The sequence below is a fragment of the Amblyomma americanum genome, chromosome 10, assembly GCF_052857255.1.
Source record: "Amblyomma americanum isolate KBUSLIRL-KWMA chromosome 10, ASM5285725v1, whole genome shotgun sequence".
NCBI lineage: Eukaryota > Metazoa > Arthropoda > Arachnida > Ixodida > Ixodidae > Amblyomma > Amblyomma americanum.
The window spans coordinates 54,047,600-54,060,254 of NC_135506.1; the positions used below are offsets into that span (position 1 = coordinate 54,047,600).

Below are 12,655 nucleotides of genomic sequence, written 5' to 3' on the forward strand. Positions count from 1 at the left end.
GGCTCTTGTAGCAGTGTTCCTCTTGCATCCAAGAAGTATGGAACGCTGGGGATGCGTAACAAGCCACGTGGCACGGCCAAGAAGCAAAACCCCGTGGGCTCTAAACTTTTGACCAAGGCTGTACCTCAAGGTCTCCCTGCCATCATGCATGCGCTCAATGACATGTTCACGACGACGCTTTCCAACATATGAGTAGAGTTATGGGCAGACCGTCAAAGGCTAAATTGCTCCGCTTTCCGGCGCAGCCTTCTTCAGAGGCGTAGCAAACGACAGCCCATGTTAGTCTGATTCCCCACCTTCCCTTCTCTGTTTCAGTCATCTGAGTGTATGTGTAGCCTGCTGGCGGTCTTGTGATTGCAGATGAAAAATGCAACAACTCCGATATGGTTTGCATAAACTGATTCAACAGTTGTAGCGCTGTAAAACATTCCACGTCATCGAAGTTTTTGAAAACAACTCCTGGCAGCAATATCCGCCTTCAATTTTTTTTTCGTGGGAGGATGGTTAAATTTTGTAAAATATCCGTTTTCAGCGAAAGTAGCCATGCTGTCATTATAACGTGGTAATCGATATAGGACAACCTCAACTGATTCCCAGCATTTCCTCGAGGAACTCCAGGTGGACGATATCAATCTGAAGCCCTTACTATAGCATCAACCTTATGCCAACGTACAGCTCTGAGATCTAAAGGTCTCATGCTTTCTTTTTTTTTGTTTACATTTAAACTGTCACCTCATTACCTCACCTTTAAAACAGCGCAACACATACGACAACAGGATGTTTTCTTTTTCGTCTTATGGTCGTATGGTTGTGCTATTCAGCTTTAACGTACGACTTACCAACTGGCCCAGCACGAAGTTTTAATGAGCATATCACACGAACTTGAACGTAGCTTCCTGCAGGGACTGTTTCAATAAAATGCACGCTGAATAACCAGAATTTTGGATTTCAGCTATTACACCATCTGTGGCAATCAAATGAACTGCTTAAAGCTGCTCGGACTCATCAGAGAGCCATTCTTTGTGTCACAGCTCACAAGAAGTGCACACTTCTTTGCTTCCAACCAAAGCATGGCCAAGTATATATTTGGCTTTTGAATCAGTTGCTCCGAAAAAATGTCACTGTTTAAGAAATCTGGAACGTAACAACACTGGGCAAACAGGAATCCGAGACACAGAAGCACGCAGCAAAACTGCGAAGAACAATAGCGAGCAAGTAGCCGCGATAAATAATTTTGCGAGTTTTTACAAAGGACACCAATCGCTCACTTCCAGCGGTGCAGAGTGCAGCCGTCAGTATAAAATATTGCTAATTACAGCCGCTGCTAGTAGGTTTGACTCACCAGCCACCCTAACTGTTCTCTTAAAGAGAAATAGGAGAAAAATGGATGACATAGGAAGACAAAGAAAGGCTTACAACACCGCTAGTAGCTTTTTTGCGCGTTCACCCTCTGGGGTACTTGAGGGCAAGACATGTCGTGGTTACTGCTAAAGAAGTAGGTAAACCCCCCAGCATACGAAACTGGTAAAAATTGACTGGACGTTTTCCACCGTACACTCTAAACACAAATACACCTATTTGGGAGCAAAAGGGAGTAATTTGCCCCATAGTGCACACCCTTTATAAATAAACGGTACACACTAGAGGACATCTTACTTCCTTTTTACTCCTTCTGTTTAGAGTGTGTAATGCAAAATTGAGCGAATGCGGAGGTGGTGTGAAATTCCTTAAGCGTTTAGTTATGGGTGTAGGATATCTGCTGCGTTTATGCCGCTCCACTCGCATAGCGCCACGGTAAGGCGTAGTAAATCATGGCATTTGCTAGACCTTAGTGATTGGTGCTCAATGTGTAAACACCAGTCAGTGGTTAGCATTCTGGCTAATAGCATGACATGCTGTCATGGTGTAATGAGTGATGTAACTTCATTCTGAATTATGAGCGTGGCACATTATCATGACGACGTGCGTGACGTCGTTCCATTCTTTCCAGTCAGCGTTACATGTTATACCAATGACGCTGAAATGAGAAAAGCGACATTAACAGCTGTTGCTGTAAAAAAAACAGCCCGATTTGCAGCATCATATTGGTCACCAGTGCTTAGACACACAGACGAACACAAACCACGACGACATAAGCACTTAACTTCGACTTTATTCTAGAACCCCTAATCACTGCATATATACCCTAAAGACAAATGACCACCTCAGTGTATACATATGCAGCGGTTCGGCGGCCTTCTGGAATAAAGATGAAGTTAAGCGCCTAGGCCGCCTATGTTAAGCGCCTAAGCACTGTTGACCAATATGATGCAACACCAACTAGCCAGACAGCTTGTCTTATTCAATTTGCAGCAGTAGTTTAACAGCAGGACTATGCATGTAATGCTTCAGTTGGCACAACGAAGGTCATGTACTGACCCAATCTTCCTGAACATGTTCACAGGACGTTCATCTACTGCGACCATGAATGCTTCTTCTCACCAAGCAACAAACCCAAAGATTGGGGAAGACCTCTGACCAAGCGCAGTTGCCAGCGGTACAGCAGTAAGTGAATTCCCTCGTGATTCGACAGGAGACAGTGCTTACAAGTGTGCTTTAGAGACCATCAACACTCCTCTTATTTCAGTCATGTTGCTCGCTTTGTAATGCGATTCCTTCGTACACTTCTGTTCAGTCTCAATAAGGTCGCGATAAGGTGGCACTCATTAGGAGCGAGGGCGCGAACGCTCATGGCATAGCGCGAGCTTTTCTGGCGCAGCTGGTGAATGCTCCTTCCTAAAGTGCCACCTCGCCAAGAAAAAGCACAAGCACAAAGGCTAGGGAATGGGTAAACGTAATAAACGTAATAAATGGCAGTAGGAGAGAGCTTAATTAGCCAAAGCTGGTTGATCTGGATGGCATTGGAATCAAAAACGAGTTGGCTTCCCCGACATGAACCTTAAACAAAGCACTCATTCACATCACGAGAATAAGCTCAAATATTTGTATCTTGCCCATAATGAGTCCTGAAGCACTGAAAATATTTTAGCAGACTGCATTATGTTAAGCTGCAATTATTAGTGATGTTGGCACCTCTCTTTAATAACTAAGGTTGCATTGGGAGTGACTCAACTCACTTCAATTTAACGCATCAATTTATTATGTATTCATGTGCGTTGTTAGGAAAAACAGTGCTGAAATAACAACAAAAGGCGAGCGTTCGTGTTGTGGCCTTATCATCCCATCCCTGCACAGCTGTTATCCTCAGCGTGATGTAGCAACTATACAACTAGCCTGAATTTGTTGGGCTCACTACATTGCACACAGGCTTGCTATACAAAGAAGTGCAAGATCAAAAAGCGTTCAGGTTCAGGATTAAAATCTAGGATATGCTTTGTACTTGTAGTGTTCGTTACCACCACGTCGCATAATGCCATACTGATAGTTCTTTCTGTCAACTGTTTTTGCTAAAAGCTCATTACCGTTGCACCTCCTCTTGCAGAGGCTGACGATAACATCTCCGAGACGTTCGTGAACAACTCAGAGGTTGTGCGGGTGCTCCAAAATGAGGTCCAAAATGGAGCACTCGTGCTGAAGGTCGCTGACAAGCAGCAGGTGAGGTGCCACTAATATGGCTGCCAAACATAGAAAATTGTTAATTTCTAGAGAAAGCAGCACAAGAAAGACAAGATCAGAACGAAATAATAAAGAGTGCATCCTTAGCAGACTTGACATTTTTCTACCTGCCACATATCTTCTGCGTAACGCTATGGATAGCTTTGCATGCCACTGCAGTGCAGCGCTGCTGTGCCTATTATGGGGGTAGAGTTACTGTATTGTACTTATAGTTGCGCATAGGTCCACCATATTGCTCTCCCAAGCATCCAAATTATGAGAGAAAGCCACCATTCACGAATGCAGGAGGAGGATTAGTGCAGTGGTCAGAACGAGTGCAGGCTCAATCCGCTTGATTCTAACTGCCTAACTTACTTTATTCTAGGAAGATGTTGCATCGAAAGGCACAGCTTGCTAACAATGCATCAGCTACACCAAGGCCTATCTCAATCAGTTACGAACAAAGCACTCACCATGTGGCAGATGGGTGGCGCCATATGTTGTTTTAAATGCCACAAATCACAAATGTTTTCTTTTTAACAATCGGCAAACAGTTGTGATAAAATTGTGTTACTGATATGAAAACATCGTTTTCAGTGAACATGTGCACTCGTAAATAAAATGCCGCAAAGCACGAGAACAGTAGGAGTACAAATGGACATGCGGAACTTTTACGTTACAGCCTTGTTCTGCATTGCTAGAAATTACGGTAGTGTATTCTTTACTGCTCGTGCGCATGTCATGAGCATGTACCAGCAATATGCAAATGTACCACAGTGCATCAGTGTTATGTGCTAATTTCATTTTCACGCTCTCCTGTGACTTTTACAGAGCCCAGCAACGTTCAAAGCTGTGCGGATCAACACGGATGCCAGCCCATTCAACGGTAATGCACTATGAGCACTATGGAAACGTTTATGGGCTAACTATGCTTCACTTCTGTAGGAATAAGAGGGAGGTCATGAAGAACGGAAAGGCGCGACGATGCTTATACATTACAGAGTTGTAGCATAGCACGATCCATGATCCGCTACCTGACCCACTTCCGTGGGGCACCACTACACACATGCTGATTGGTCCTGGCGCGGCAGGTACGCACGCAGCTGATGAAAACGTGGCACCATCTGGCGCCCCCATGGCATACTATGCACATGCAGCGGTGCCCCGTGGAAGCGGATCATGGTAGTGGATATTTCTGATTTGGTCCAGCGTTAGTCCGACTCACCAGCGCGCCACTATGGCATTTGTGCCCAGGCAGGTCATGTACGAGACGTCTGAGGCCAAGCGCCTTGTTTGGCAACAGTTGCGACTACATAAAAAAAAAACATAGCTCTCAGACAAAAGAAAAGATTGGACACTACTGCATATCTGTTCACACTTCTGTTAAGCCACTTCGCAGAAGCCGGACAATTGAGCGGTTCACTACAGGCGTGATTCATTCGTGTACGCTTTGAAACCCATACTTCTGTGGCAACGTGTGCAGCTAAAGTTTTTCAGGCCCTCAACCAAGCTTATCTGCTGTCAGAATTTTTGTGCCCAATTACGTTAACTGCATATAAAATACGTGGATAGGAATCCCCTTATCTGAAATACAATACCGGACTGTAAATCTACAGCTTTAGCATTCGAACTGCACAGTTTATAAAGATGTTTAACAGTTGTTTCCAGTATATCAACAATAGACTGTTCGAAGCTTAAATGTATAAACTACACAGTGCATGACCATCTGCTGTCGGATTAAGCGGCTTCAAGCAACAGGAAAGGTGCGTGACACCGGTCGACGCCTATTTGAGGAATCGAAAAACTTGGTGGGCATTGGCTACTGATCGTTAGAAGGAATCAATAGTTTTCATTTTAACGCCGCTGTACCATTGCTTGCAATTATATAGAAGCAGTCACTTTATTACAGGCAGCATTCAGTAAAAGGACTGTGGTGAAAAGTTCAAGGAATTGAACCCTGGCTTGTGGGTCCAACTGAAGCCCACCACGCTTGCGGTTAGGTAGCGTATCATAGCAGTTTGAGCTAATTGCAAGCAAGCCGCAAGTAGCCTGAGAGACCATGAGGCAACATCGTGTTTAGTAAGACACCAAAGCAGCTGCACTAGAAAAGGAGAAAGGGGCGCCTCTCAAGCTGTGTGCTGAAAAAGGAAATAACCGTCCGCTGACATAAAGTGCTGGAAAGCGCGATGGAAGAAACGGGAAATAAGTAGCATGGAACAGGGACAGGGGAAAGGACAGGATGTGCAGAGGCAGATTTTCCACCGACTGTTCAATCAAGTGGAAGCTGTTTACGCTGAAAGGTATAGTATGGGTCCTACCCACATATACTAGTGTCCGTGGTTTAACAAGTCACCAAACACATGCACACACAGTATTTCTGGCAGGCATGTGTAGGACTGTTATGCAATTTGCATGTGAAGTGGAAGAGATACTTTCTTAAAACCCGAAGCAATTCAATGAGCAGTTACCATGAGAACCGGTTTAAAAGAAACTATTCAGAGCAGGAGCTTCTCTGGTCGCGACCGCCTTTACTGGAACACTCTAACTTGAAACAGTGCAATAAACAACTGGGATCATCTCAAGTTTGAAGATCGCACGGTACCGTGAAAACAGAAGATGTGGACACGCGAACAACCACAGGACACTTAGACAACTGAGCGCAGCTTCTGCAAGGTGGATAAATGGGCTTGTTGGTAGTTGTTGGTGGCGCTTGCTGCTGGCTTGTGGCTACAGCAAGAAAGAAGTGAAAGGGCTACAGTGATGTGGTATACGGGCTTTGACATCCTGAAGTTGCAGGTGGGCTATGAGGGATACAATATTTGATAAAATGTTTGAAAGTAAATACCTGTCTTTACAGTGACTGAGAACAACATTTTACCAAATGTTTCACCAAATGTTTCGTGATTATAGTGGTTAGTTGTGCTCAGATTTTATGTCTTGTGGTAAATCTTTTGTTGAGGTAAGGTCACGAAGCGTCAACGCCACTCCAACTAGCTACACCTAACCATTATAGGGAGTGACACCATCCAATTCCCACCTGAATTTTTTTACTTGTTGTCTCTCGCACGTAGCCCAGCACTCGAGCGGCCTGTACCAAGTGGCGTTCCCCGAGAAGGTGCTTTCCCTCGAGCAGGACACGACAATGAGCGCAGTGATGCTGGACGGCAAGAACGAGATCACCTCGGTGCAGCAGTGCTACCGCAACTGCATCACAGAGAGTGGCACCGAGTGCGCCTCCTTCTCATACTGTCCCGCTTCCAAGGAGTGCCGCCTATCTTCCATCAACGTCCTGGACGACGAGCAGGCCACCAAGAGCCTCCAGACAGACACTCGCTGCACCGTCTATGCCCGTAAGTATTGAGTGCAGTGAATACAGAACTTGAAGAGGTATTCATGCAATGTGACATTTAGGAATGTGGAAAACCAGCGAAAAGGACGCATTCACAAGGAGGAGAAGTACACAGGACAACGCTGGAACACAACGTTGTGTTCCAGTGTTGTCCTGTGTACTTCTCCTCCTTGTGAATGCATCCTTTTCGCTGGTTTTCCACATACCATGCACCAACTGGCCCAACAAGCTACGCTTCTTCAATACGACATTTAGGAGTTTCAGCGTCAGTGTTGTACGTGAGGGTGCTGCAGTCATGTGTAATGGGCGAAATGACCCATTCGGTCAAATGGCCTGTCATATGTGACCTATTCGAATATGCATAGAGGCCATCGCGTAACATGGCACATGTTTAACTACATGGACAAGGCACTTGATAGTCAGGTGATTGCGACGCCAGTTCGTGCGACCGATGCAATCTCTGCACAACGCGCTTTTAACAGCTGCCACTGTGAGTAGTAGTCTCAGATGTTTGCGCCCTACAGATCTCCCCAGGGTAAAAAAAAAAGGAAATAATTGTGCCGCAACCTTCCCCCACCATCACGAGTGCACCATCTCCTCTACGCCGACCTGAACCACATGGGCACAGATGATACAAGGTGTATCAAAGTTCCCAGGTCACAGGGCCTGTATTTGAGCCTTCTCGCAGGGAATTTATGATGCCCCTGAAGCTCAAAATCTCTGGCACTAATAAAGTTTACAAGTTTCTCAGAGGTCAGGATGAGGCTCCTCGTATCAAGAAAGAGCCTCACCCTCACACCTGAGGGCCTTGATAAGTTTATTAGTTCCGTAAGTGCCGACCAGTACTGCTCAGAAAGCACACACTGTGACCTGAGGACTTTTGACCGCATTTCTACTCTTGAGAGCACCAACCTTAAGTAATCACTCCCTTAATACATAGAGGTATATACTCCACCTTGAGGGATTCCTTTTAACTTAGACCAAAAACTGACGTTTATGCTAGCTCTAGCTAAAATTTGCGATTTACTCAACAGGCGTAAACGTAATTTTTGTCTTTTATTTTAGTAAGAAAAATGTTTAAAAATGCCTTTCAAGACTTTTTCGACGCATATCCTTGTTTCCTTCAATCACATGCCATCCTTCTTGACTCCTGTTGCATAAGCGAAAAAAAAGGAGATTCATTCCTCACACTGCTAGTTAATCAACGAACGCTCATGAGGTACCTTCGAAAGGAAAGTAAAGGAAGCGCAGCTGATATACACAGAATAGTCTAACGATTTAAAACATTTTTAGCCCGTACTGCCCTTGCCCAGTGCCATTGCCTATGTTAGCAGCGGATACGGTCACTGTGGAGCTCTCTCATCTTGCTCATAGTCCCTCCACTATAGTGGGAAACTACACCCACAGCTCCGCCACAAACTATCGCATTTGAACGCAGGCTCCTACATCAACATGTACGAGAAGTTCCCGGGCAGCGTGAGTCGCGTGGGCGGCGACATCTCCAAGGACAACGTCCCTAACGAGAACCAGTGTGCACAGCTGTGCAAGCATGACAAGCTGGTGCGCTGCCGCGGCTTCGAGTACTGCCCGGGCACCAAGCACTGCGTGCTGCACGAGAAGCACTTCCTTGACATCCGGCCTGAAGACATCATCAACGGCACTGAGGCCTGCTCACACTACGCCCGTAAGAAATCATTGCATGCTTCTATTGGCTAATTGCATAGTACAGCCCACAGGTAGCGCCAATATGAAACGGAACACATTCTGAACGTTTGATCAACGTTTACTCTACATGCATCAAAGACAAGGGAACGCATTTTAATGTGTTAGCATTACTACATGCCATCTTTGCAAAATACGTCCGGTAGCGTCAGTTTGAGGTGGTGGAATAGAATGTGGAGAGAAGGGTGGGGCAGAATGGAGAGTGGCCAATCAGAATCAGTGGGAGGGGTTACGTGGAGAGGCGGCACGGCGGCCAATCAGAGATGCGGAAAGGATGGAAGGACATACACTCCGTACTACATCAGTGGCGGTGCCAGTTCTTGCAGTTCTCCTTCCCAGTTTGAAGCGGTCGGACCTACACTGAGAGTTCTCCGGTCGCTGAAGTCGTTGGACTTGTGTCCAGTGAAGGCCAGTTTAAAGCGACACAGACAGCCAGGGAACCAGCGATGTATTCTGCCCCTTTGGACAGCGATGCAGAAGCTTGCCGGGCTCGGCGGGCTGAGCGCAAGTGGCTAGGTAGGTCTTGCTCGGGATCATACCATTCAGCGCAGCAGGGATGTCACTGCGGAAGCAAAGCATCAGAAATGATGCGTACAGAGCGAAAAAAATCACAAGCGATCAATGTGTTTCATGCTGTGGTGATTGCATTAGCATTAGAGTCCGCCTGGCATTTGTGCCTCCTGTACTCGGTTTCAGCTGCTAGGTGGTGCTGCCTGTCTTCACTCTGTGCATGTCACTGTGGAGGGGCAAAGTTTCGGAAGTGACATGCGTGGAGTAAAGACAGGCAGTGTCATCTAGCAGCTGAAGCTGAGTACAGAAGGTACAAATGCCAGGCAGACTCTAATGCTAATGCATACACCACATGTATCACATTGATCACCTGCGATTATTTTCTTGTTTCTAAATAATTTCTCTGCACAAATAGTATGAGACATTTCAGCCTAATTATAATATAAATTGTTTCTGTATGCAAACTGCTCCCTTTCACAGCTACCCGGTACTCTCATTACGAGGTTATGTGCATCGCTGTAGCACGATAGGTGTCGGAAGGTCGAGGTTGTTTTTACTAGCCGCTACCAACTCTTGTGTGGCAGGCAACAACGCTATAGTCCTTGGCGCACAGAAATGGCCCCGGCAAAGCACAGGTGACGCTCATCTGTTTAATGGAAGCACAGACACCTACATACACCTGTGCACTCCTACAAGGCAGTGAGGTGTGTGTTCACAGTGCTTATAGAAGAAGCGTGAAAAAAAGTTTAGTTTGGCTCTAAGACGATAACAGTGTCATTTATGGAGTCAACACCAGCCTTCTATAAATGTTTTGCAAGTGACGTCAAGGGTGCCATCTCTCGGTACTGGTGCTAGCTTCCACAGTGTATGCGGGAACCAACTGGCGATAAGCGAATTAGCGAAACGTTCAAACTTTCGCTGCGGTCCCAGAGATGGTGGCCCTAGGACTCTGGTGCAAGCTATGTATAAGTTAAAGGGCTCCATAAGTTCTTTGCTCCAGTCCATAATCCTCAAGTCACGGAATCATGGTTCATAAGCCCAAGCTCTGCTGGGCTTATGGTAATGGGCTTATGGGTAATGAGAAAGCAGATGGATGCTCTGCACAAGCACGAATCGGTCAAACAAAAGTGAACATACCACACATTGATTGTTTGAAATTACTGCACACTAAACTCAGAAATAAGTGGCACGTTGCATCGAAAAAACAGGTAAACAACAAACTGCATTCTATAAAGCCCATATTAGAAGAATGGAAATCATGTAGACATCAGGAACGTTTTACAGAAGTTATTCTATGTTGACTACGCATCGGACACAGACATCTTACACACAACTTCTTACTGACAAAACAAGACTCTGCGAATTGTGGGGGGATGAACTCACATTAAACCACATTTTAATTTCATGTACAAAACTTGAACATCTAAGAAAAAATATTTTAGAACACTCTACAATGAATACATCCCATCACACCCCACGCTGCTCTTAGGTGATCAAGCACTCGTTAATTTTTCAAGTATTTTCAAGTTTATTAAAGGAGCTGGCATTTTAGGCAAACTATAGGTATCTCCTTTAACACAAGACATTCTAACCCTGTGTTGGGCTCACCATAGCCTTTGCTGATTTTGCGCCGTAAAACCCAATATAACTAACTTTCTGTGTTATGCTGTGCAGAGAAGTTCTCCGCCGACTACTGGGAAGGTGCCAAGGGTGAGCTGGACGATCCCAACTCGATCACCATCTCGCTCATCAGCTTCGAAGACTGTGCTAAGCAGTGCTCCCTCGACCCTGCTGGCCGTTGCAAGTCCTTCAACTTCTGCCCCGGTGATGATGGACCCGATCGCAAGTGTGTGCTTAACTCGCGTTCTGTCTATGACCTGGGCAAGGATATGAAGCTCAAGGACAGCAAGAATTGCTACTTCTACTTCCGTAAGTACCTCACTCGAAAACGGCAAGCTAATACCGCTGACGCATGGGCAACACCGCTACACATTCTCACTCGATCGCAGTGGCAAACAACCCTCTGAGGAGGACCTCCAACCAATGGCATCGGCCTGCTGTCATTGCAACACAGTAAATCGCCTTGCACTTGCCATGTCCGCTATGAGTTGCAACAGGAGGTCATGACAAAACTCCTTGATGAGCGGGTGAATGCGACGCCATGAAAAGAGGTGCACACCATTGCTTGGAAACAGTTGGGGGACTTCCTTCGACAGGCATTTGCTGCTTCGTATATGAGTTGTATCTGACTAAAGTTTGCCTGCTGCATGTCAGGTGACTATGCGTGCACCTTAGTTACATAATTAGTTGCAAGAAACAAATGAGTTGTAATGAAAATACATTCGCTCCAATGACATTGCAATCACTGGACATGTCTGTGCTCAAACTGGCTAAACTCAGACTGCTGTTTCCGATTGGCGAATAGAGCCGGCGCAGACGACAGCCGGGCCCACTGGCATGGCTTAGTGGCAGGCTTGCTCAGGCCTCGCAGTTGTCGGTACATAGAATGCGCGGCTGCGGAGTTTCACAGCTGGGTGAGTTTAGCCAGAAGCTGTGGAAACGGGACGCCAGTGAGGAAGCAAGTCTGATGTCAGCCAAATCAAGCACAAACAGGCAGCAACGGCAGTGCTGCTGGAATATATGTCCACCTTCTTCTTTGCAGTCTGTAATCTAGTAAGCTAAAAATAAACATTTATGATGTGGTTTTCAACTGATGCGCGTGAAGCAAATTAGCTTACATTTTAATGTTTCCGGAGCACGAGGGCATAGCAGCAGCAGCAGCAGCAGTAGCTCCTTGGTCCAAATCATAAATTTCAACTGCACTTCAGGAACTGACGATGTAGAGCAGGATATCCAGCTTACTCAAAAATGAAATTGGCCGCGTGGCTACATCGACTGGTCATGATCGAAAAAGCCCGCATGAAAGCGGATAAAGTTTTAGATTAAATTAGATTTCCTGAAGTCTATAAGCAACAGGAACATGGTTTCTCGATAATATTGCACTGGCGTCTGTGGTAATGAAAGCTCACGGGCATCGTATGTTGACGCAAAGATTTTATGCCATTGCAAATTCCAGACAGGAAGAATACTCCTAAACTTCAGGCAGTGTGTTATTGCAATCTGATCAGGGAACCATACTGTACCATTTACTTCCGACGCCACTAATATGCTGCTGAAGGAAGTGCTAACAGAGTTTTAGCATATAGCGAACCTTATTGTGCACCGATACTGCCAGACGTCAACAGAATTGGTAGACAATGGTGGTAAGCGGTAACGCTATCCCAAAACTCTAAAACATTCTTCAGGTATCAGCACAATCATGCCATGCCACCATCACCCTAACAGTTGCAATGGTAGTTTGAAAGATGTCGAGCTCCGGCCTCAGGTTCGTAAAAAGTCGCACCTAGCATTAAGCGTCAGTTTCCTTAGCATAACACATAGCAAGATGGCAAACTGGCCATGGCGCGGTGCTGCATAAAG

General features: G+C 45.8%; 1 protein-coding gene across 1 annotated transcript in view; it reads left to right on the forward strand.

Moving 5' to 3' along the window:
- LOC144107475 (uncharacterized) overlaps positions 1-12,655 on the forward strand; it is a 48,338-nt gene that overhangs the window by 31,519 nt on the left and 4,164 nt on the right. Inside the window, exons 17-22 of the mRNA XM_077640489.1 lie at positions 2,444-2,544; positions 3,482-3,594; positions 4,426-4,480; positions 6,666-6,944; positions 8,382-8,627; positions 10,850-11,104. Of these exons, the coding sequence (XP_077496615.1) occupies positions 2,444-2,544; positions 3,482-3,594; positions 4,426-4,480; positions 6,666-6,944; positions 8,382-8,627; positions 10,850-11,104 (1,049 nt within the window). The remainder of the gene's footprint in view (positions 1-2,443; positions 2,545-3,481; positions 3,595-4,425; positions 4,481-6,665; positions 6,945-8,381; positions 8,628-10,849; positions 11,105-12,655) is intronic.